This window comes from Hoplias malabaricus, chromosome 12 (assembly GCF_029633855.1).
Source record: "Hoplias malabaricus isolate fHopMal1 chromosome 12, fHopMal1.hap1, whole genome shotgun sequence".
In the NCBI taxonomy this organism is placed as follows: domain Eukaryota; kingdom Metazoa; phylum Chordata; class Actinopteri; order Characiformes; family Erythrinidae; genus Hoplias; species Hoplias malabaricus.
The window spans coordinates 33,202,843-33,229,036 of NC_089811.1; the positions used below are offsets into that span (position 1 = coordinate 33,202,843).

General features: G+C 38.5%; 1 protein-coding gene across 2 annotated transcripts in view; it reads right to left on the bottom strand.

The window, feature by feature from the left end:
• The window catches only part of zmp:0000001200 (dedicator of cytokinesis protein 9), a 78,682-nt gene that overhangs the window by 22,131 nt on the left and 30,357 nt on the right, over positions 1-26,194 (bottom strand). For both annotated transcript variants that reach the window (XM_066686201.1, XM_066686200.1), the window contains exons 2-24: positions 21,014-21,130; positions 15,376-15,465; positions 14,550-14,632; positions 13,717-13,786; positions 10,799-10,894; positions 10,470-10,604; positions 8,250-8,424; positions 8,064-8,116; positions 7,855-7,929; positions 7,326-7,466; positions 7,014-7,217; positions 6,483-6,605; positions 6,129-6,211; positions 5,519-5,641; positions 4,058-4,137; positions 3,775-3,962; positions 3,560-3,625; positions 3,347-3,439; positions 3,015-3,138; positions 2,346-2,464; positions 2,131-2,220; positions 1,383-1,472; positions 496-611 (exon numbers count right to left, since the gene is read on the bottom strand). In XM_066686201.1, coding sequence (XP_066542298.1) covers positions 496-611; positions 1,383-1,472; positions 2,131-2,220; positions 2,346-2,464; positions 3,015-3,138; positions 3,347-3,439; positions 3,560-3,625; positions 3,775-3,962; positions 4,058-4,137; positions 5,519-5,641; positions 6,129-6,211; positions 6,483-6,605; positions 7,014-7,217; positions 7,326-7,466; positions 7,855-7,929; positions 8,064-8,116; positions 8,250-8,424; positions 10,470-10,604; positions 10,799-10,894; positions 13,717-13,786; positions 14,550-14,632; positions 15,376-15,465; positions 21,014-21,130 — 2,534 coding nt within the window. The remainder of the gene's footprint in view (positions 1-495; positions 612-1,382; positions 1,473-2,130; positions 2,221-2,345; positions 2,465-3,014; positions 3,139-3,346; positions 3,440-3,559; positions 3,626-3,774; positions 3,963-4,057; positions 4,138-5,518; positions 5,642-6,128; positions 6,212-6,482; positions 6,606-7,013; positions 7,218-7,325; positions 7,467-7,854; positions 7,930-8,063; positions 8,117-8,249; positions 8,425-10,469; positions 10,605-10,798; positions 10,895-13,716; positions 13,787-14,549; positions 14,633-15,375; positions 15,466-21,013; positions 21,131-26,194) is intronic.

The window sequence follows — 26,194 nt, forward strand, 5'->3', positions numbered from 1 at the left end:
ATTCATCTTGGGAATGACATATACAAGTCCTGCACAGTGGTCAGAGGGATTTTAAGCCATTCTTCTTGCAGGATAGTGGTCAGGTCACTACGTGATGCTGGTGGAGGAAAATGTTTCCTGACTCGCTCCTCCAAAACACCCCAAAGTGGCTCAATAATATTTAGATCTGGTGACTGTGCAGGCCATGGGAGATGTTCAACTTCACCAAACCAATCTTTCACCAGTCTTGCTGTGTGTATTGGTGCATTGACATCCTGATACACGGCACCGCCTTCAGGACACAATGTTTGAACCATTGGATGCACATGGTCTTACTGGTGCAATGTGCAGTTAATGAAGATTGGCCTCCAGGCTGCTCCAATTTAGTCATGAAACCTCCCACACTACAATGACAGGTGTTTCAGTTTCACTGTCTAACCCCTGTATATTTCACCGAGTTGACAAGATAATTTCTATGACAGCAGAGACATGTATAGTAATATATAATAAACTGACCTGGTGACATTGATCGCAACGTCATCATGTGCTGCACTGGTGAGCACACGGAACAGCTGGTTTAGTATTGTGGGGAGGAAGTTTATCATCACATGAGCCTCCATCGCATGCAAGCTCTAGAAGAGAAAAATACATGGCCCTATAGTTAAGTCATTAAGATCCATCAACCTCTCAGGTTTTAATAAAGATGGGGGAATACTGTTAACAGCAGCTTTGGCTCTGGATGACTTTGGTTTAGTAAATTTCATTTTGTCTTTTTAAATAGATTCTTAATAATTAAGTGATTAAGAGATCACTTCTTTAAGAGGTCACTTCTACTATACATGCCAACAATGGATCATTATTCTTCAGTAGATTTAGCCCTTCATTTATTAATTGTAAACTTTTTTCCTGTAGAAAAGGCACATTTCCATTTTAATTAATGAATGGAAAAAAATGTTTTCTGATGCTCCTTGATAATTGTATATGAAAACTTCTGGTTAAGACCCTGCTGATGGACAGGCATTGCGCCTCCATATTATTGTTCATTGCTCTCGTGCCGATTTATTTTATTTTAAATCCACTAGCAGATCTAGGTACCTCTGTGCTGAAAACTCTGCCACCCAGCAGCTTCTGGGTGGAGGTCTGACCACTGCTGACTGGGAAAATTCACTTATCAGTAAGGGGTGGCTTGTTTAAACACATACTCCAGAGACACAGGTCTGTGTATGTAGCTCCCTGCTGAGTACCCTGAGTGTGTTAGGAAAGTGGTTTTAGACTGCACAAACAAACCAGACTCTCCAAACATCCTCAGGAAACGTATGTTCAGGCACCTAAATAAATGCATGGGGTAAAATGGAGATCAAGAGAAAAAGATTTGCATTTTCTCTGCTATACCCAGGTCATACCTTCAGGTATTTTACCAGCTCTCCTCCTGCGGACTGGGGTGTGGATGCACTGCCTTCACAGTGGTGGAAGAAATTGTGCAAATGCTGATCCTGAAGGGAAGGAAGAGTAAATATTTTAAAATTATTCAGATTTAGAAAATATTGAAAAAAAATAAAATAAATAAGTGTATTACCGGTACGCATGAATTTGAAACTGAAACCTGACCTATACGCACACACACACCAATTATATTAGGTGGAAAATTTTTTTTTTAATCTTGTGTCAATATACACATTTTACATAGAACTATAACAGAGTTTGTCATTGAAAATGATCTGGATTTCAAAGTTCTGAACTTGTACCTGAGGATGCTGGTCCAGAGATACTGTTGTTGCCTCTTATGAAATGTTATTAATAATTTTAAAGTATCTGAATGTGTATATATATTAAAAAATAATAATAAATAAATAAAAATAAAATAAAATATTGCCTGGCATTGATTTTTTTTAACATGTATGCTTAATACGACCAATATGGCATTATTTCTTTACAAATGCTTGGAACATGACTTTAAAATATTTTACAAAACAAGCAGCACAACTTGTATAAGTGATATATACTCTGTACTATTTAAATATAGCAGGAGCTACATAATAATGGTTTCAAATAATGTATGTTGTCTGGGACTAAAGTACAGAAGACAGTGTCGGGGACAGATCTATGTCTATGACAAAAATATGAATGGGAGTAAAGAAGAAGGGTTTGAACCTGTGTGTAGACTGTGGAGACCAGGTGAGTAGAGACTTTAAACAGTGGCTTTCCTCCATCAACCCACTTCACTTCGGGACCAGTGTGCTGCTATACATACATAAACACACACAAAATGAACTTCAGTCAAAGCTAAGCTGTAGCTGATGGCAAAAAGTTTTTGGGTAGATTAAGGTTTCTAACTAGTAATTATGTATCAAAATGTATGAACCCACTTTGCTGTTGCCATCCTGGATGCTGAGGTAGCCTGCAGGAAGGTTTGCAGTGACAGGAACCTGCTGCTCATTCACGATCACTCTGCCATCCCTCAGTAAGGGTAGCCATGCATAGCCAACTGCACACACGCACACAGAAAAGTGTTGGATGCAAATTGTTGGTGTAGCCACTGACACTGAAAGATTTGTACATCACACTATACTAATAAGAGTCCTTCGGCAAGACTTCAAACATTACAGTTGCCAACCTCTCAAACACAATTCTAATTTTAAATTGCAGTAATAAGAGTGTCTTCTGTAAATGTAAACAGATATAAATGGATGATCTTAGACTACACAGTCATTTGTAAAATTTGGTCCTGAATATGATGAGGAATATTTAGATGTTTGCATATTAATGTATAAGAGAAAATTTTATAATATCAATATTATATATAAAATTGTCTAATGGATCAGGAAAGTGTGTATCCTAAAACGGTTCTGAAAAAATTGATGTGCCTTGCCCACTCTGCCTGATTTAATATAACTAACCTGACCCCAAATCACAGCAAGGGCTTATTGTTCTACTAACCTATTCTTGCTAATTCTAAGCAGGTCTATTACAACAGAGTGAATCAGTGTGCTAATATCCCTTAGTGTGTGTGTATATGTGTCTTTGTTCTAGCACACCCTGTGTCTCCACTTGCTCCCGTTTCTTGGTGCTTGCTTTACTGTTGCTGTCACAACTGACGTGGTAGAATGTGAACAGGAGATGATGCTTCTCATTCAGCTGAGTCGGAAGCTCAATCTTAAGCTGAGAGGAACAGAAAACCTTATGAAATATGAGCTGCATTCATATGTAGAGAATAAAGTAGAAACTATTGTGCAAAACTAAACAAGCAACCATCAAACCCTAAAAAAATATTGCATGCTTTACTACATTTGAGGAAAGGGGCATTTATGTAAATTTTCTTTTTAAGCTAATACCTTGAATGTCATTTTATCAAGTCTGGATGTCTTACCTCATCATAAAACTCAGGGTTTTGCTGATGATGCAATACCGCAGCAAAAGCATTCTTACTAAAGAGAGGTCCTCCTGGACGACCATATATACACTACAAGGTGATAAAATAGGACAGAGCAGTTTAATAAAGTATAACGCAGCTGTATACGAATAAAAGCAGATGTGCATAGTACTACAGAGTGAATGTATATGGTAGAGTGTAAATTCTAACCTTAAGAGGAAGAGCATCCTCCTCATCAGAGTCTCTGAACTCCACACATACTGCAATGTTTCTGGCCTGCAATAAGAAACGTGTTTTTAGAATGGTATTAATAGGTGCTACAACACAATACATTTTTTAAAGAAAAAAAGCACTATGTTTCAGTATCTGTATTTGAGAACAATGACCATCACAAAGACTGAAATAGTCAGATACATTACTGATACCTTAGCAAAGGTCTTCTGGCTGTCATACTTGAGGTGACGGGGATAGACGTATAGATGGTTGTTATAGGTGGTGAAGGGCTGAGAGCATTTAGCTAAACATGGCACAAATTCTTCAACCTCAAACAACACCCCACTCCAATCACTGATCTCAAACTGACGCACTGGTAGATACGAGGAGGTAACACAGTCTACAAACAAAAATGAACAAGGAATTAACATCCTATGCAGAAAAAGGAATTAAATTCCATTCAAACAGGAAGTGTGGTAGCTGAGTTTGACTCACTGGGGAGATCTGGAGCCACACTGTCAATAGTTACATCCAGATTCCCCAGAATCACAGGCAACTTGGCCATCTTCTCCTGCCTGAAAAGGAGAGACAGAGAGCAGTGGGTCAGAGAAATTACAAGTGATAAAGAGATAGATGGACAGTAAGAAAAGAGCTAGTTGTATTATGTGGATGCTTTGTCTGTGTAACTCCTGTGTTACTTCACTCAAACATGCACTCTCAACATGCTTGTATAAGCATTGCTAACATTGGTCACAATGTGCACACCTCTAAATTCTGTACTATGTGATCTGTGTCAAGTTTGTTCTGGTTTTTTTTGTTAGCATCAAGGCTGAATGAAAATCAAACAATTCCTGTCCCCATCCAGAACTAGCACAAAGTCAAAATATAAGTGTTACAGAATTGGTTGACAGAAGAGAAGTAATGTTACAAACATTTATATAAGCTGTAGTCAAAATATGACAAAAATATTTGTAATATTTACAAAAGCATTCTTTTTCAATATTGAAAGCAAAAACATGAGACTTTGTTCTCTGTAATTTCTAGCACACATTCACAAACACACATTACATTTTAATACATTGGAAGAAACCCATGTATTGCCTGCACAATTCAGTTTTAAAAATCCAGTGCAAAGTCTAAATACGTTGCAGATTTTCCTTCGATTTTCAAAAGGTTTAAGAAACAGCGACCCATGAGACAACATTCAGAGAGAACACATGTAAGATCCTACTGCACTACTGTTTGATATTTGTAAGTATGTCTGTATTGTTTACTCTTTATTTAGTATAGCAAACCAATTAAAGGGGATGTCTGTGATTCTGGGGAAACGCTGTTCTCTATGGTTTACTTACATTCAGAAGCTGTGCATATTTTAAAGTGGAATGGTATATTTGAGGGCAAAAAACACACTCCCGTTTGTAGGTGGCTGTCGTTTGACTTATCTGTATGTTTATATAGTCACTGTACAAATTACCACAGAAATGTATTTAGAACTTGAGTTGTTTAGTTTTGCAGCACTTTCGTTAATGCAGTTAGCTGTGTTTCATATTTGGAGACATCCACAACAGCAAAAAGTTAAAAATTAAAAGTTAATATTACCCATCCATAGGCTCATCTTTTGCATGATTTTCAAAGTTTAGTGTTCATTCCATTGTCTAAATATTCCCAATGACTTTGCTCTGTCATATTTTTTAAGCAATTTACTGACACCAGGGCTTGGTAAACACATTAGAGTGGTTTTTAGCAAACAACATGAAGAGCTAGCAAATAGTGAGGAAACATCCACACTATTTATAAAAAGTGATGAAAACTGATGCCTTGTTTAAGAACACTGATAATGTTATTTCCCATTTGAGGAGTATAACAGTCCATCTGTAGTTTATTAAATATCAGGTCCTTGCAACTAGTGTCTAAAAGGACAGCGAGGAGGAACATAAGAGCAGGAGTGAGACTAACTTTCTGTAATCTGCTAGCAGTTTGAACATATCGTCATTGGAGAGCTTGTTACTGTCCTGCCTGTAGATAGCAGAGAAACGTGCAGACTTATCCAGTGTTCCAGATGCATCCTTAAAAAGAGGCCTGAGAGAGAGAGAGAGAGAGAGAGAGAGAGCGCAAGAGAGAGAAAGAGAAAGAGAGAGAAAAATGAACAAAGGTTTCCTTTTGGGGAATTATGTCATTATTCCATTAGGAGGAAGCAGATAACACATTTACAAAACTCCTTCCTGTGAAGGTGAAATGTCTCACTGGAAAGAAAAACACAATCCACAACATGCTTAATATGTTCTAATCCATTATAAACCCATTGAAACACAATTAAAATTTCTCAAACTTCTGTTACATTGCTGATTTTGATTTCACAAAAGCAGTTTAATGTAAAAAAATGTCTGTATTTCCAAGGAAAACTAGCCTTTTCTATTTAGCTGAATAGACTTTAAGCAGTTTGAACCCTGAGTCCCCTTTAAAGACTGAGAGTACCAGTCTTTAAATACCAGAGTAAAAGTACAGCAAGCACAATAACAGGCATACATTACTATGAATTATGAACAGTACAGTAGACATTTCTTACCTGGCTGCCCAGGCAAATGGCATCCTGTATTGGCCCAGTCTGCTACAAGCCAATTTAGCATTCTTCAGCACCTTCTGGGCTGCCTAATTAAAGAGATGTTATGTAACACATGGTTCAAAATGCCCCTTTGTTTCCAAACTTACACACACACACACACACACACACACACACACACACACACACACACACACAAAAACATCATCAAGTTGTTCAGTGAAAACACTGGAAACCTATTTTGAGGGTAAAATAAATCTTCAAGGGAATTAACAAATCAAAAATTCTTGCTTTTATTGCATTATACACAATGCCCCAGACTGTGACATGCCCCACCCCACTCCGCCCCCCTTGGTGTACCTTGGTGGAGTCAGAGTTTTTCATGTATGGTTCGGCACAATGAGTTATTCCTCCCTGCAGAATCTTCTCAATCCGAGCCACCAGAAAGATATCAGGGTGTGGACACATCACAGAGAACACACCCTACACACACACCATATTTAGTGAAAACTAATAAGGTTTTCATTACAGATAACAAATGAATTAAACCAAGGAGTCAGACCACTCTTTAGAGGGTCTGCACTAGAATTCTCTTTTTATTCATAGAATTAGATCAGAAAAAAAACGTCTTGAAACAGTATTGCCATTTAAAATGTTCTACCTTTTTACATTGAAAACCCAGACTATGGCAAAGCTTGTTCACTGTATACATACTTTAAGCTATTAAACCAGCAAAATATAGTTCTGCCAAATATTAACGCACTAGGATATGGCCTCTTTTACAAGCGTTCCTATTTTGTGCATACAATTATTTTATTTGAGCTGTTAAAAATGAATGCTGGAGAAAGAAGGTATAATATGCATGTGTGTTTGGGAGTGACAGCTCTGTACCTGTCGTGGATATTGTAGGGCACTCTCTGGCAGCCCGCTGGTGGTGTGTTGGGTTGTCTCTGAGGCTCCGTTAATGATCTGAGCTCCTGAACCTGGCACCATTGCTCTGACTGAGGGATGGTTCAGATCTACATGAAAATCAGCAGAGATCTTCCGACTATTCTGAATATCGAACAGAGACAGTGTGACAAAAAAGGGCTCCACCTGCCTCACACACACACAAAAAAAAAAAAAAAAGAGTGTGTATTAATCGTACACAGACACCCAGAGCATTATTTGCTATTTATAATTTGTATGAGAAATTTAGAATACATTAGTGGTTGGTCCCTCTTCATTCTCTGCCACACAGCTCTGCAGGTTGAACGACAGGTCATTGCATTTCACAAGAATGCGTTTTCCAAATTTCTCCTCAAACTGTTTGACTTCAGGCTCAATCCCAGAGAAGTCCAACTTCTGCATTTGAACACAGATGGGGGAGATCTTTACTTAAGAAGGCAAAGTGTTCTAACCCTATACCATCATGTTTGAATTTCACTTTTTTTGTATCCTATTACAGTATTGAATGACTAATCAGTGATGGCACATACCTACTTACCTACCTACACATTGATTGACAGATCGACTGTTTATTTTCATTAATTAGAAGTATTTCTTTGAATGGACATTTTAACCATGTTGCTAGTAAACCTACACTTTTTAACCTCATTTATAACATTAGTTTAAGAAAGATTAAACAGGGCAGATGTAAAGCTGTGTGAAATTGAATAACTGACATGAGTAAAGATTTGTAAATCAGTATCTAAAACAATCCTGTATTATTCAATTATCTTTAGTTTTATACCTGTGTGTCTGGGTCCAGTGTGAAAAGTTTTAATCGAGTTTCATTCCTCATTTTAGATTCGATTTCCCGGGCACTCTGTCGAGAAGCACATTTATTTGATTAGGAAAAATCAGCATGAGAGTAGCACATAGAATATTATAAGTACATATACATCAATTTCTCAGTGCAAGAAACAATTAATCAGTGAAATGTTTGCAAAGAAGACCTACATGAAAGCTGTCCATACTTCCAGAAGAGTTGTCAGCCTTTCCCAGTTCATCATCTGTAAAGCATGGAAAGAACCCTACTTAACATGGCACATATCCAGTTAATAGGGGAGTTGGACACAACCCAACACACACACACACACACACACACACACACACACACACCAACAGCGACACCCCCCCACCCACCTTCGTGTAGCTCGCCATTCCTCTTCTCCTGCATGGCAAGTTCAAAACTGCTGTGCAGGATTTTGTTCAGTGTGTTGATCCATTCCTCCATCTCACTCTCAGAATCTGCAGCAAGCAGATAAGCACTCTTATCCTGCATCTTCAGCTCAAACGCAAACCGACGCACCTTATTATTCTGTACAAAAAAACAAAACGGGGTAAGAGAGACAAGGAGTAAAGAACATTTCCTTTTACTTAAATTACACAGCATCATACTGCCTTAAAAATCACAAACTTTGAAAACGGTAACTTTATTTTATATGTACCATATATTACATTAATTTTGTTACTGTGACTTCAGGACTGATACATGTACTATGTGGCATCTGACTGACTCCTTATAACTTTACAGCGAATGGACAGTGGCTAAACTGCAACAGGCTGAGTAAGCTAATATATGACATCATAAAACAATTACTTTAAAACAAGCTGCATTTGCAGTTTAGTATCTATATATGAGCTGCATTTACTGGGGAGTGAAAAGCACATTTAAAAATGTAAAAATATTTATATGCAACCTCAAATTTAATTTTCTGTGGTTATGAATCCTTCATTAGACGGTGAACATTTTGAACATTGTTTGGTACTGAGTGTAACATCAGGTATGTATGATTACAAGTAGACTTTTCCAAAATGGACAAAGAGAAATGTTTGCGGTGGGATTTTTATCCTGAAGTGAATATTTCTGGGTGAAATTTACAATGTGCACACAAGACTCTCACTGAGAATAAAACAGCTAAAAACAATGTGCTCTGCTTCAGAATCCAACACCAACACACACAGACACAGACACACACACAGGGTCATAACCACAACTTATCACTCTATCTGAATAAACGGAAATAGAAATAAAATATGATTCTACGTCTACTTATAGTACAGACGCATAGCATCTGCTTAAATACAACGTTCCAACTTTACATTCAGTGATTAGTTTATTGTTAGGGTGTAACATGCTGTGTGAAGAGAAAGAGCAATACAGTGGAAAACAGGTAAAAGCAATGCCATGCCATTAACAGTGATTGAGGAGTCTTAAACAAATGTATCTAAACACAGTTAAAAGGTATAACGCTTAAGAAAACATTAATTCTGCCATTTTAATTCAGCCTTTTTCAATTGAACTAAGAGCATAATATATATATATATATATATATATATATATATATATATATATATATAGCACTCAAGCACTTGACTTGGATCCATTTAATTACAATTAATTGGGATTTAGTTTTGCAAAAGTACTAAGTAATTGAAGCTTTTTGCATTCATTTTCACATATAAAACCTGAAACAAACGTACTTTAGTTGATAAAAAGTTATTTTTGGATGGGAGCAAAACTGCAGTTTAACTATAAACGGGGTACATCTTAACTTTTTTTGTGCTTCTGCATATTATCTAGTACATTTAGTAACCATACACAATATATCTCCACAGAGTCAGGGTTTTATAACCCTGCTGTAGATTATTCAGCAGAAGAAAAAGCTTATTTATGTAGTGGTTTGATCTCAACAGTGTAAACTTAGAGCCGACTATGGAACCATGTGGAGGAAAAGAACTATGTGCGTCTTCACCTTCATGTAGAAAGGTCTTTTTCACCAGGCTGTTGTCCTTCAGTGAACTGGCAAAAGCTTTTTCAAAATGTTTGTTATTCTGAAAAACATTCCTGAGCGAGGGAGTTAAATCCAGAGAAGTATAACCTCCCACAGGCCGGCCCTGACTATAGCTGTTAGCTAATCAATCTTCAAGTTAGAGCTGGGGAGTGCTTCAGAAAATACAGTACAAAACCAGGACACTCCTTCATTAAAATCCAGCACAAGGGAGGATGGTCAGTGCTTTGTATATTTAGAACTCCAGAGACATGCTAATTATTTTTCCTATATGTTTCCATATGTATATCATTCTGTTGGTGCATTTCTTGGTTTGTTGATTTTATTCTGCTGTTGAAAGTATTGTTTAAAGGCTGTGGGCAGTTGGTGTTATCAACTTTCATCAAACGTCTTTGTTCAAAGCCAGTCTGGCTGACCACTAGGTTAACAATCAGCCTAATTAAACAGACAGATAGACGTTATGAAGGAACTGCATATGTAGGCAAAGTAGCTGAGAGTCAGATCTATCTGAGACAAAGCACAAATACACACACACACACGAAACACTAATCTGTGCCTGTGAATGTACTACCTGAACCACACCCATGCAGGAGTCCAGGAAGATGGTTCCTTTGGGCTCCTTGGAACTCTTCTCATCCTTGTAGAAATTGAGGTTATAGGAGCCATCTCCTAACTGTGTCAGGTGGAAATATCTTCGCTTGAAAGACTGGAAAAGACACAAAGGTATGTTGCTGCTAAAAAGTACATCAGTGAGGTTAGAATTTCCAAAAATATATTTCTGTATAATCCATTTTATGGAAGGGATATCTGTAACTGCACAAAGAGTTAATAAAACCCTGCAAATAATTGACATGAAGTGTGACCCTGGCTGTTTCATTGTAACTTTTGATAAAGCCTCACCCTCATAGTGACACTGATGGCACTGTTCATGTTTCCTTTGTATAGCCAGCCTTGCTTGCTGATTCCTCCCTTCTGTGAGCCCAAGGAAGCTGTGTCCTGCACATACACAAATGGGTAAGAAAAAGAAAAGGAGTTTTGTGATGTGGGTCCAGTTATCCTCGGTTTGATCCTGCTGCTAAAGTAAACAGTAAAAGAACAGGGAGTCATTGAGAAACAAAAATCCAGATCAAGACTCCTGTCCAGTAAAAACTGAGACAACCAGAAACCCAGATACGTGTAAACAAACCACTGTGCTAGATATGCAAAGGCACATCTGAGAGAGCCATCTGACAAACAGCAGGGTTATATCTACAGTTTTAAGAATAAACAAAAGTTTGAAAATTCAGCAGAGAATGAAAAGCATCAGAATATATCCTGATTAGACCCATCACAGGACTGAGATAACTAGGGGGTTGAGCATTTGTTGATAAAATAGTTAATAAAATCATTTTATAGAACATGAGTAACTGTTAAATAAATGCATTCAAAAGAATGCTTGTGAATGCTACAATGACAGTTACAAGGCTCTCTATTGTACAATTAAAAAATGTTTCTATAGTTAGTTAGTTACTGTTACACTTATATAGCTCCTTTCTAGATACCCAAGGACGCTTTACATTCTACACTGCTCAGAACGCTCAAAACCCTCAATCCACACACACACACAGGTCAGAAGCGGCAGCCAACGCGCACAGCGTACTCTCAACCAGGACTGCATCGGGCACTAGGATTTCACCAAGGATAGAGCCAATCCATATTTGGGCTCACACATTTACTCACACACATACACACTCATTAACTCACAAACCAGGACAGTTATTACAGAAGCCAATTCACCTACCCTCCATGTTTTTGGACTGTGGGAGGAAACCAGAGACACCGGAGGAAACCCACACAGACACGGGGAGAACATGGAAACTCCACCCAGATGGGACTTGAACCCAAGATCCCAGCACTGGGAGGCGAACGTGCTAACCATCAAGCCACTATAATACTCTCTGCCAAAACATCAGTCTTATCTACAAGCCTTCTAAGCTTAAGGAGTTAGCATGATGAGATGTGGAAGATGTACCCCCCCCAAACATGGACTTATAAGCCACCCAAGTGTTGTCAGGTAAAAAAGACAATTAGACATTTGTATATTTCTGGGAAAAGGACAGGCTCCTTTTTTATTGTGACACTGAAAGGGAGTTAGCTTTACTGATTAAAATCCCTCTTATTAAAAACCACATCCAAAATTCCCTTCCTGACTCTTCTTTATTAGTCACATAAAGGGCATAATCTCTAACTTTTGTTGCAAACATTTTCAGACACTTTTAAAGCCCCCCTTGAGTAATAGGAAAGCACAAAATTAGTAATACTCCACAAGGCTCTGGAGGAAAACTTCCATATTATATAATTATATAATAAATACAATATTTAAAGCATACACTCTTTAATCTGAAGAGAAACTGGAAATCTACAGATATGCATCCAAAGATCACATGCACTTATGCGCACACTCATGTCATGTCGTATATTCTGACTCGTAATTATCTGCCAAATTATGACCACACTCCTTCTGCACCCAAAACCTCGCAGGAGCTGTCTCCAAGAAATAATAGTATAAACAGTCACTATAGCTTTAGTTGTAAGAGTTCAACTTCAGAGGTCATTTTTGCTGAAATTATTATTTTAATCAGAGTCATAATTGGTGCAAACTGAATATAGGACATCTATAGTAAGGAAAGTTCAACCACAGAAAAAAAAGGAGACTTTCCTTTCATCTTGATGCAAAATATGATTGGCTATGAAGCCTAGGCGGCATCTTCTGAAGTACTGCTGCTGGTTGAAGTGACAGGCTTTAACACTATGTCAGCCTTCAGTTGGCTGCAAAGTTAAATCTGCAATATGTGAATTTCTGAAGTGACCTGACAAAATATAAAAGCCTCAAAAGTCACATGGTAGGCTCAAAGTTATTACTGGGTGTGAAATTAGCCTGTGAATCTTTACATAAATGGCAGCATACTCTCCTTTTATAACTGTTCAGACACTCATTATATGACACAAAATCAGCCAACCTCAAAATCAGACTAATGACTTGAGCAGACCCTAAGTCAGAGCCAGTGCTTAAGAGCAGCAGGATGAAGTCTAACCATTGGATGCATTTCTACACAACTGCCATAGGACGCCCAATTAAGTCACTTAAACTATGTGCCAGGAATAAGCGCCCTGAAGAAAGTAATTCCAGTTCATACCTCATATTAAAATGTGTCTATTTTCATATAAAGCAATGATTAAAACCTGCTGCCTGATATAAAACAGCCAAAAAACCCCAAACTAAAAGGCCAGGCCAAATCAGTCGTTTACTGGAGTTTAGTGAAACAGGATACATTGTGTGTTCTGGGTTCTGAGAGCAGGAGAGTTCTTGGAAGGCCAGGGTAGTAGGAGCCGTCATGGCTGGACATTAGATACTTCTCCCTGACTCCGGCCAGGCTAAAGCTGCTGTACTATTCACTCGATCTGGTGGTCAAACTCAGTGTGGGAGATTTCTCTAGTGTATCTGTTGAGGAGGGCTAGGTCGTTTGAGGGTCAGGTTCTGCTGGACAGCATAGAGATAGCTTTATGCAGATGTGTCTTAAGTTTCACTATCAGTGAAGGCAAGAAAACTGTTACCAGTGCAAGATCTCTCAGTTTAAGTCATTCTAAATCTTGGCTTGAATATGACCCATTGTTTCTTTCCAAACTTTCACTTACTGGAACAAAGGAGGAAAAAACAGCCAGTGAAATCTGGACTCGACTATAGTTTAAAAGTGATGTAAATAACAGAACCATACTTTATACTGCTGTAAGGTACACTCATCTCAAACACAACTCTTCTTGTGGTCTGATCCACTCACCTCATCTTTATCCACATCTTCATCCACTTCAAACACATGAACTGCCAGCTTATCGGGTCTGGCCACTTTACTGTTAAAACACCAAATACAGATGGACAAAGATTACAATGCACTATAAAGAACGCTCATGAAACATTCTCTCAATATCTGATCAAGTATGACTATTCGGATTTGTAAATGTCACTCTACCAGAAGGTAAGGCATGGCTGCTTGCTCTGCTATTGAATTCAGAAATCTGATTTGCCTCTCACCATAGTTCCTTATTGATTCCCCCCCCCCCCAGACATTTATGGGTGCTATCAACTACAGTACCTGTGCAAGTCAGAGACAACCCTTCATTCATTATTTATATGCAATCACATATTCATTTTCCAGAGGTATTTGTGAATATATTAAATATGTTTATCATTTAATAGTTTTTTTATTTTTGTGAAATTTGTTGGATTTGAGAAGCAAAATTAAACAGATGAAATATCACACGTTTTTTTTCAGAGCTACCACTGAAACAGCAATTAAGATATCAATAAAGCTTCACTGAAATAAATAAAACAGCCACAATTAAAAAAAAAAAAAAAAAAAAAAGTGTTATCTGTTTCTACAGGAACAGATAAACTGTTCCACTGGCTTCAATGCTACTATGAAAAAGTACAATACATTCATTACACACATGCACATACATACAATCAACGTTCCTGTGCTGCTAACTTAATTCCATGGCTATACCTAGTCATTTAACATGTTGCAACTTGTTGAGGTATATGTTACTTGAGATATGCTTCAAGTAGCAGCTATGGCGACTAATCCAACAGTAAAATGAAGCTAATGTGTCTTACTTGGGGAGCTGACGGAAGTCACCAGAATAATCTTCATACTTGTAGTTGACAACATGCCAGTCAGATTTGTACGTCTTGATACACTATGAAAAGAATCATAATACATTAATGTTAGAGGCCTTCTGTTCTAGGACAACAGAAAAATGACCCCTGCTATTTTAAGCCACAACCTTTAAAATTGCCCTAGTGGAATAAGTAAAATGGGAGGGAAAAAAAATCTTTAAAAGGGATTTGTTCATGCAGAATCCTTTGCTCTTGGTCCAATCTGATTGCTGGGGCAGAGAGAGAAGGATGAAAGAAGTGGGCTTATTTTAAACCAGGATGTTCTACAGCTGATTCTCAATCTCATGTTGGGATTTTCAAGGATTAAAACGGAGCCAGGGCATAGAAATTTTATGCTGGTGATACAAGAAAAGCTGTGAATACTGATATACGAGCAGAAGATTAGCATTGTGACATGGTTAGGTCACTGCATTTTGAGTTCTGCCTGTTGAAGTGAACTTTTCCCCTTTCCCTCTTTATTTAATACTGGGCTTTGTAACAGCATAATGACTGCATACACGTGAGTGTTCCAAGTTTTACATTTGGCAAAAGTTCCATCTGTAAACAATAGAATCCTCTACAAAAGTGTTTAGCCCACAACATGCAGCAATCATTTTATTTATTTATTTATTTATTTTTTAATTTACATTTTCAGCCTCAAACCAGCTGCCCATTTCCTAGAACATGAACCTTGGCAAAGCTCATATCCTAACCAATTTTACGCCACTCTGAATATAATGGAGGTCATATAGTCAAAGTAGAATCTTCTCTGTTGCCTTCTTACCTCCTGCACAAATAGACTGTGTGCCTCTCTCTGAGCCTTCTCTGGAACTGAGGGGAACACAGTGCGGATCATCCGACGCAGTGTACATGTCTGCATGAGAGAAAAAATAAAAAAGGTATTAATTGCGCCCTGCCAGAACAGCATGAAGAGACCATCTCTAGAGACCTACCTCACATACAAATGACTTCCAGAGATGTAATGCTTACTGAAGAAAAAAAAAAAAAAAAAAAAAACACCCCTCAATCACAAACCTAATCACTGACTTAACAAAGAACATTCCAAAAGCAATATTCCTACATTCCTTTATGGTATAATAATGGATAACATGAGAAATATTTAACTGTCATTTGTTTGCCCAGTTCAATCAAGTTATCTTGTTTCAGCACAAAAGATAAAGCATTAGTTAAAAGAGTAACTTCATTCATTATCTTTAAGCGTTTTTCCAGTTCAGGGTCGCGGTGGGTCCAGAGCCTACCTGGAATCAATTGGGTGCAAGGCGGGAATACACCCTGGAGGGGGCGCCAGTCCTTCACAGGACTACACACACTCACACATTCACTCACACACATACCTACGGACACTTTTGAGTCACCAATCCACCTACCAATGTGTGTTTTTGGACTGTGGGAGGAAACCGGAGCACCAGGAGGAAACCCACACAGACACAGGGAGAACACACCACACTCCTCACAGACAGTCACCCGAAGAAAACCCATGCAGACACAGGGAGAACACACCACACTCCTAACAGACAGTCACCCAGAGCGAGACTCGAACCCACAAACTCCAGGTCCCTGGAGCTGTGTGACTGAGACACTACCTGCTGCACCACCGTACACCGCCCTGAGTAAATTGACACCTACAATAAAGCTGTTTCAGATTGCCCCAAAAATTTTTTTTTATATTATTCCTGTCTAATGACCACTCTCCCAGGCCTGCCTGTGGTCAAAAGTTCAGGCAGCAATTCAGTAGATACTTCATTGTCTGGGCTCAGCACAAGAAGGCAAAATCCAACCATAATCAACGGCATAGTTCAACAATGAAGAATAGCCATTTCTGTGACCTATATATACACTCAGACCATGAGTGACAGGTCAACATTTCCTTCTCCGTTAACAGCAAATCTCATTCATACACAAAAACAATGGTGTGAGACTGCACTTGTATACATATTTTTATAGAAATATTATTTCTGTATAGCTACAAAAAAAAAAAAAAAAAAAAGGGATATTATGTCACGTCAAAAATTCCAATGGTTTAAAATGAAGGAATGTTATATATTGTCACTATCCAATGATAAATATTTATCTTCAAAATTGCAACTTTACATACGATAAACAAACACTTGCATGTAGAACCTGAAAATCGTTGTTTTGGACATTTTAAATATGTATTAATATACACTTTTAAATTGGTTAGAAAATTTGACTAATCAGGGGAAACATTACACCTAAACTCAGCATACCACCACAATTAATGTGATACCAAATGAAACAGATGAGAGTTCTCTGAAGTGATGAAGAATATTACTCGTCTAATTAATTTGACTTTTCTTTTTTAATGATTTGAGGCCACAGCTGATTATAATTTATTTCCTCTTTCTTTTAAAAGATTTATTTTGTTCTTCTGAACATAAAGATCTTAGAATGTGGCAAGTAATAAAGAACTAGTTCCAATTATTCCCCTACAGGAAGTTTCCTTTACATGAAACATTGGAAATGGGCGTGTGTGTGTGTGTGCATGAAGAAACTTTAGAATTCTTGCAGCAAACACAGCCAACTCCTTACCGGTCAACCACTTCACTGACAGATAAACAAACCACACAGGATAAACTTAGCCAAACAATGCCAGAGTAAAAATCCCCTTCCTGACTCACATCTTAGAGCAGAAAACCCACAGGAAAGAGAAGCTCCACTGTCAACACTTTTGATTATTCCAGGGCTCTGAGTGCCATCAGGTACCAGGACTTTTAAAACCAGGAACCCCAGTTTATGGAAAATAATCCTGAGCCAAGAGTCTTCACTGGAGAACTGACATATTATTCCCTTTATTCCATACTGGTCACACAAACACATCTGCTTTTCTAAACAAGGCATCAAGCCCATACATGCTAACTGGCTTCACTGACAAAAATGTTATATCTCTGGAAGAGTATGACCACAGGCAAAGTTCAAGCAGGCTCCTCAGAGGCTGGTCAGGGTGGACATAGGCCAATCTACAATCAGCGATACAGCGACAGTGCCTCCAATAATGAATGCAAAAGGTTTTCATGTGGCATTCCACAGGTTCCTTTAGCGTTGCACACAATACCCTGCCACTGTTCCCCAACTTCCTCTATGCAGACTTGACTTCCTAAGGGGGAAACAGGGCTATAAGGTGTAAAATGAGAATGAACAGGAGATGGAGTGAGTGGTTCCAGAAATGGAGTCACAAAGTATTAGAAAATTACTGTATTGCAACTGCATTTGGACCCTGAAAACCACCACACCTTGATGGAAAAAGCTAGGAGTGAATGACTCTTTGACCCTGTGCTGGTGTGTTAACTAGCAAACATTTCCATCACGTGTTTTCTAAACTTGTGATTTATAGAGAGATTAAGAGACATTAAGACTTTTCTTGTTTTTTATTAGCAAACCTAAATGTATAGACATATGTGAACTATGTTTAGGGCTATGTCTACTGTTCAGCTCCAGTGTAAATCTGAGGAAGATGACTCTTCCTCAAAAAACAAACACACAGCTTAGGGACATGCTATAGGGTGAAACCTCAAGGACAGCGTGCAAGAAGCCAGGGGAAGGTCAGAAAACCTGCGGACCCATACTGTTACATCAACATCCTTCAATGACCCTACTGAGATTTGAAATACTAGCCCACTGGAGTACTCACTGGCTCATTTCCACAATGTCCAGCAGGGAAACAGATTAAGTAATCAAACACAAAAAGCCACAGCCACATACACACATGCTGTCCTATGACTAAATATAGGGATAAATAACAAAATAAGGATGATTACAAGCAAACAAAATTAACTTTTCAGGAGAATAAAGGGGATTTGTTGCAGTCTTAAGGGGACCTGGGTATAAAAGGGAGACATGGGCCTAAAGAACAATCAGCTAGTGTGATTCTGCCAGTACCTGATTTATGCAGTGCTAGCAGCATCAGAGAGATCAGAGAAATCCTGCAGCCTTTGGCCTACGTTTTTGCTGAGGTCCACCACAGCCAGGAAGACCAGCTGCCTAAAGCTGTAACCGTGCCAGTAATTTTGATCCAATCTGGAATTCAACTCTGAACATTCTGGTGCCATCAAACCTGATCCATACCACCAAGTTTAATATCTGATCGAGAGTATCAGTAAAATAATTATAACTGATGTCATCAGTTAGGTTCTATTGCACTAATAACGCTACAGTTTACACTATGCCCACAGCTGCAGTTCCCCACTACCGGCAAGGCAAACAGATGCAGCAGTTTGTGAGGGAGTGCTCTGTCTGTGCCTGTGGGCATGCATTCCTCCTCAGAGTGTGAGGGTCACCTGTCATTCTGATCACACTGCAGCTTTTCTCTGGTATCATGTTTCTTGACGAGGTGACCGAGAGCAAGGGGGAGAGAAAGAAAGAAATACACGAGAGAGATAGATGGTCATAGTCAAGGCTGTCACCAGCTCCCACACAGCTGTTTGACCTTCACAGATGCACACTGCCTCTGCCATTGTGCAACACGACCCATCCAAAACACAGCTTCTCTATGTCATAGTCTTCACCCTTTAACTGACATGACATCCAAGACCTAAACACAATGTCCTGAAGCCTGTGAAGCTTCTATTGTTTCTAAAGCACTGCACACAGGAAGGAGTTGCTGCTGCTGTCATACAGCCAAGCTGTTTCCTGGAGAACAAGGCCAAGATTAGCCATCAGCTACAGTACAAAAAGAAACCGTCTTTAAAGCTCCCTCTAGTATTAAGAATAGAGATGGTAAAGTCATTAGAGACTGTTATCTTTCTTTCTGACTTTTTTCTAAAGGGGTCTGCATGCACAGAAATGGAAGAGCAAGTTCCTGGAAGGGGGTGGTCAACAAAGTTCAGGAATTTGGAATGAAATTCCATGAGGCAAGATGACCAGAGAATTGTGTTTGTGTATTTACAAGTGCATATGTTGTGTATATGCTACTCAATCTCACAGTCTGCTCAAATCCAGCTGTAATCTCCTGGGAAAAAAGTCTGTCAAAATCTTTCTTTATCAGGACAAAATTGTGTCCCAGTGTGATCTTAGCCTGATTCATAACAACAATACACAACGATACAATTACAGCGATACACTACAGAAAAAACCCATCCATGTAAAATTTCTCTTTGCTACAGCATGTGCTGTATCAAGTCACTCACATTTTATTTGTAAACTATAATTAGAGTTGGCCAATTTGTGACAACAGGCCAGAGAGGTCATTATCCTTTCCATTGTGATCCACTGCTTTCGGTGAGTGTTTGGATAGCTGTCTGAGGCAGACCTCCTGACCAGGCAATGACCCACAGACTGTGGTCTGAATCCTGGGCCCTGATCAGTCCTAAATGCACTACAGAGCGCCACAGGAGGTCATTCCTACCAGTGGCTACCAGACTTTATAACTCCACACTTAAAGCACGACACCTTTCACATGTACAGTAATAACAATAGAACAAATTTTTTTAATTATTTATTATTATTATTTATTAACAATTCAAATGTGCAATACTCATACTGCTGTATACAGTATATCCGTATTTATTATTATAGATGTGTACATATTGTAAAATTCCTTTTGTGTTAAATTTTTATTAGAGTGTTTATTCTTTTACAATTGGCTGCTACTGTAATAATTGCAATTTCCCCCTGGGATCAATAAAATATTTCTGATTCTGATATCCCACTGCCATAGTAGTTTTGGTTTCTCTTTGACAACATCATCACTACAATAATGAAGTGAATGAGGAGTGATTGAAAGTAGTAATAATTTTTATGAACCTTTAATCTACTGAGCATTATTTGACTAATAATCTAATAGATCTATTACTTTGTTCACATTTTCTTCAACAAAACAAGCAAGGTTTCATCTGTGGCATGCTAGAAAACAAACTGAACCCCAAACGCCCCAGCACTCCCTGTAGTGTGATTAAATCTGTTGGAATAAAAGAAAATGATGTCGCTTTGTTTACCCATAATCAATTTTCCTGGCTTTGTCATGTAATCATTGCAGTCCTAACAAATCCTGGAGTGAAAAGCTCATGATTAAAAGGGAAAAGGCTCAAAGAGGGGGTATCATAGAGGAAATTCCTTAGTGCTGCACCCTTCTCTGAAACAAGTACAGCTCTAAGTAGTGGAAAGCCCCACCCCTGCCCTTTCACTTAACCTTGTAGCCACGTCTTTGAGCAATGAGCTTAACCCCAGAGGTGAATAATACTGCACAGAGCTACAATGAACTGCCTGAAGGCTACCTGTTGGGCTTGAAGTGACAGTAAATCTTTATTTGCCTGGGAATATCCAAGGACTTCATTTCCTTACACTGACCTCAATATAATGGCTTTACTGGAAGAAAAGGGGAGTTTACATTAAAGCGAAATGTATGAGTAATAACAAAACAAGGATTCACCATCAGTTATACTCACTTGGAAATCCTCCAGAGGAAACTGTAGCATGTCTCGAAGAACATCACTGAGAATCTGAGTCTTCCTCTGGACCAGCACAGTTTCATAGTCCAATGGCTCAATCACACGGGGCTTTACCTGCAAACACACGTAGACAAACATTTAGGCCAATACAGTATGCAAGAAATACTGGAAAACAGCTCTGTGACAATGCTGTGAACTGTGGTTATTTCCCAATCTCTCCTGAAGTAGTAGCGTTATAAGATTTATGAACGATAGTAATAATTTTCTCTAAAATATTACTAACTTCTAAGGGCGTTGGTTCACAAAAAGACATAGAAATAATGAAAGTGAACGTCAGACAAATAAACAGAAAGACGATAATATATACATTAAATCAGACGGCTCGATGACTTAGTCAGAGGTGGAGGGTGTAAATTGATTTGTTAGGTACATAGGCCTGATTGACCTGAACAGACAAAACTATATGGGAGTGTGCATTTGTCAGTGATGCAAGAGCACTTCTGATCTGAGTGGTTTGCTCTAGTGAGAATCAGAAAACCACATTATAATTGAGTAAGACAGGTATAGACAGCTGAGGTCTGAGGTAATGATACAAGGCACAAAAAAAAGTTCTGGTGAGCGCGAGAGCCGAGTGACAGTGAATGAGTGAGCAGACAAATCTCCCCCCACCGGTCAATCAGACAGCAGTCAGCTTCACATCTGGAGCTGATATTAGCTAAGTGATCTCAGAGTTGTATCCATGGGAACAGAAAAAGTTTATGAATCAATGCTAATATACAGTCAGTCACCGACACACACACAGAGACACACACACAAACAGTCTTCTGAAATTAGAACTCCTACTCCATCTCAAAAACCTGAATATGGCAATAAATTAATGATAATATACAGATGAGTTATATTCACATAAACATATTGATATGCTTCTACGTGCTTATCCAAATGTGTCACACAGCAAGGCAGGCATGTTTAATGCTTTATTTGGGTTAATTTGTAAGAAAAACTAGTATATATCTGTAGTTTGTTGGAATGACACACATGACCACAGTTTTTTGGTCATCAGAGCACTAGTTCAGTCATATTGCAATCCTATACTCTGTACCATGAACACACTGACATCTTATCCTGAAATATAGCCTACTGAGCTGTAATTTTGGGGCTATGTTTCTGTATTCATCAAACAGGAATGCCCAATTTCTACATCTGGTCAATTTTTATCAATCAACATCATTGTATGTCCATGAAATAACACATTACCCTCATTTCCAACATCAATGTATGCCTTTCCACAATAATGACACCTAATTTAATTGATCATAATATCTGAAATCTCATTCTAGGATTAAATATTGAAAAACATTTTGTTGAAATGGTCAATGAATGTAAACTACCAATGCCTCAACTGTAAGCACAATGTTAATTTTTTAGGGAAGGTTGACATGCAAACAATAGTTCTCACAAATACACACTGGTGATTAAGGGCTTGGCTGATAACAGGGCAGACACAAATCTTTGCAGCCGAGATCACACAACAGCGCAAACTTGGCTTAACTATACAAAGGTGTTTGTGTGTGTGTTCTAGGTTAATCATGAGCTCACAGAAACTTTATAGATGGAGAAGCAATTAAAAATCATATGACAGAGAGGTGACATTTGAGGATTTTTTCGCCACACCTCATCAGTGAACAAACTGCTTAAGGCAGCAATCACTGCAACTTTACTTATATTCACCAGTACACACGACATTTCTGAGTACATGTACTGCTTGATAAAGGAAAACCAACACAAACCATAACAAAAGGCCACCTGTATTGTAGTCTCTGATTTCAGCTGTAGGTAATTCAATTCTCTGTACTTGTCCAAACAAAAGGACACATGGACGTTGGAGGGGAGTCTCTGTCCTTACTTTAGCCTCAAAGACATCAGCTGTTTGGACAGTTGCATTTACAGTGACATCAAATGAATTTACTGTGGTTAAGCAATTATTCACTCATGACTGTGGAATGTGTACAGTTTGCTGTGTGGTACTCTCTCCTGGGGGCAAGCATTAATGTGTACTTCACTCCCACTCTTGTTAGTGCTGTGTTGATGATTCCCATACGCTTTGGAGCAGGACTCACCCATTACCACTGACCAAATATATTTTAATCACTACAGACCACAGAAAAAAAAATCATTTATAGCATAGGGCCCAACTAAAATAAAATTAAAAAAAAAAACAACTGTGGTTAATACAGAATTTAATCAACCTATGGAACTTTATGAACTAAAGTGTATCTCAAACTCAAATAAAGCACAAAAATCAACATTATATGCTTCGCAGCAATAAGGGTGGAGGTATCCATTTTTTGTGTGTGCATTGTATCTTGTTATTATGGTATTTTGTGTTTAAATTAATTAGATCAGCCTGCATTACTGTGATATAGTTCAACAACAGAGGACTCACAATGGATTCACCAGAGGCAAATCTAAAGGGTCATTCTATTCTCAAGAAATTAGCAGGTTGAGTCTCAGAAATGCTATGTGTAACGGTCTGTAATCAATTGCGACAGGACTGTAGGTCAACAATAAAAGATGTAAATGATGTATCAATCAAAATATAATATTTAGCAGTAAAATACCCATACACACTTTGTGCACATCAGGAAAGCCATACATTTCCATTCGCATTGAAATTCATAACTTTTTGTTACTTGCACCAACAGGAAAATATGAATGCAGTTGTTTACATCATGTGCCAACATCTGAATATATATTAACTTAACCTTTGCATTAAAATGTACATCTGTGCAAACAATATGGAATCGCATATGGGTGTGTGTGTGTGAGAGAGACATGAAGGAGAAAGCCCGTTCTAGTGCTGGTGTCACAGCCAGGAACAGCTGGTGTGGTTAGAAAAGCAGATGTTTATTTATGGCCTAACACTGAGAACACCACAGCCTCACAAACTGACCCACACAGCAGAGCGTGACCTAGACTAAAGGGAAATATATATAAAAAAAAATTTCAAACATATTTACAATAAATAAATATATAAAATAATTTAATCACTCATTAAATTAATTAATCAACCAATATACACACACAGCTGTTTTGCCTTAACAAAATCAGACTGGACACTTGTTGCAGATGAGCAGAACTCTCCTCTCTCTAAACAGAGCACTGTGTGCGCTATAGGACTCACCGCCGTCTGCCCGGAGTTGCTGCCCTGCTCTGGCTCAGACACAGGTTGAGCTTTAAACTGCTGTGGAGACTCAATCACCATCTTCGGGCCTTTAACCGCCCGGCTCTGCATGGTTTTAGCTTTTTAATTCCACAAAAAAAATAAAATAAAATCAAAATCCTCCAGCCACAGGCCAACAAATATGAGAACATGTAAACTGTAGGCCAGACAGAGCAGTCAGCATGTCCAACAGGTTTTACCTCCAGCAAAGCAACTCAGAGCTGTCTCTCCAACTCACTCACACACTGGACATAGCTATTCTCCCACTGACTGGAGACAGAGGGCCCCTCCTACACTCAGCTGTGCTGCCCAGAGGAGTAACTCCACACACACACACACACACTCCTCCCACAGGAGTCATCTGAGCCTGTGGTATCTACCTGCCCCACACTAATGACAATGTGTCGCTAAAAAAGGCTTAACAAAAAGAAACATTCCATAGCAGAGACACACTACATGTATACATAAAAAAGGCACACGTGTGCATGTCTGTTTAAAGTGACAAAAGTATATGCTATGTTTTAGCATATTGAGGGTATATCTCATATCAAAAACATTCTTTTGATTGATTATGTAATATTCTGATTATTAAGGTCTAAAACTAAAATCTCATTGTAAACAAATAGAATTCTATCTTTAAAATATTATATTATTACTACTACTATTTAAACTTTAAACCACCAAACCACCTACTAACATGAATTTTGGACTGTGGAAGGAATCCCGTACAGATACAGCAGGGAGAACACACCAAACTCCTCACAGTCACTCGAGCAGGGGTTTGAAAAAAAAGAAAGTTTTGCAGTTGTGGACTTGCACTATGAGGAAGAGCTCTCTAACCAGTTAATGTGCTCTGTGTACAATAATCCCCTTGACCAACTGCAGTTCCAGATGAGTGTTTCTCCAAGTATTGTTTTGATCAAAACAATGAAGGTTACTCTTTAGCCATTGAAATGTTTACGTCACCAAGGCATTTTTAATGCTTTGACATAATCAGCAAGAAATGTGCTTTCATTTGTTGGAGTTTAAAAGTAACATCTACGAATGGGGGAAACGCAATACTGTTTTTTTGTTTTTTTTTACATTCCGAAATCCTGAGGGTCTGAGGCTTTTTTATTTATTTATTATTATTATTATTTTTTTTTACATTGGGGCTTGGTACTCCAGGGACTTGGAGCTTGTGGGTTTGAGTCCCGCTCCGGGTGACTGTCTGTGAGGAGTTTGGTGTGTGTTCTCCCTGTATCCACGTGGGTTTCCTCCGGGTGCTACTGTCCAAAAACACACGTTGGTAGGTGGATTGGCAACTCAAATGTGTCCGTAGGGGGGTGGGTGTGTGTGTGTGTGGTGTTGCCCTGTGGCGGACTGGTGCCCCCACCAGGGTGTATTCCACCGCGACCCTGAACTGGATAAGCAGTTATAGACAATGAATGAATGAATTAATTAAATAATGGGGCTTTGGAAACACTTTACATCGGTTTTGAGCACACAAACAGACTGGAAAGCTAGCAAATGGTGAGGAAACATCTACTGAATTTTATAAAAAGTGTTTTTTAATTATAATTTTGAATGTACCCTTTATTTAGCAGTAGGTCACTGGTTAATGCAAACCCCTTAAAAACCTTGTGTACTTTCGCTCTGGAGTTCAGAGCCAGAATTGAAGGCCAGTGTGAATATTAATGATCACTGACATGCATGTCTATAAGTTCAGGCATGCTTATAATTAGAGAACTTAGCTCCTTTAAGGTATAATCACTGTGGACATGCACATTCAATTGTGCACACAGCTATATGCGCCACACAGAAAAGCACAAAATGGGCAGCTGCATACAAGTCTAAGGCTACCATGCTCAATGTCATGCATGGAAACAGTTGAGAAGTAAAACTGCTACATTTTTCCAAATCCCCGTGAAAAGCCTTCAAAAAACAGTAGAACTCTGGGGACAATCTACCTATTA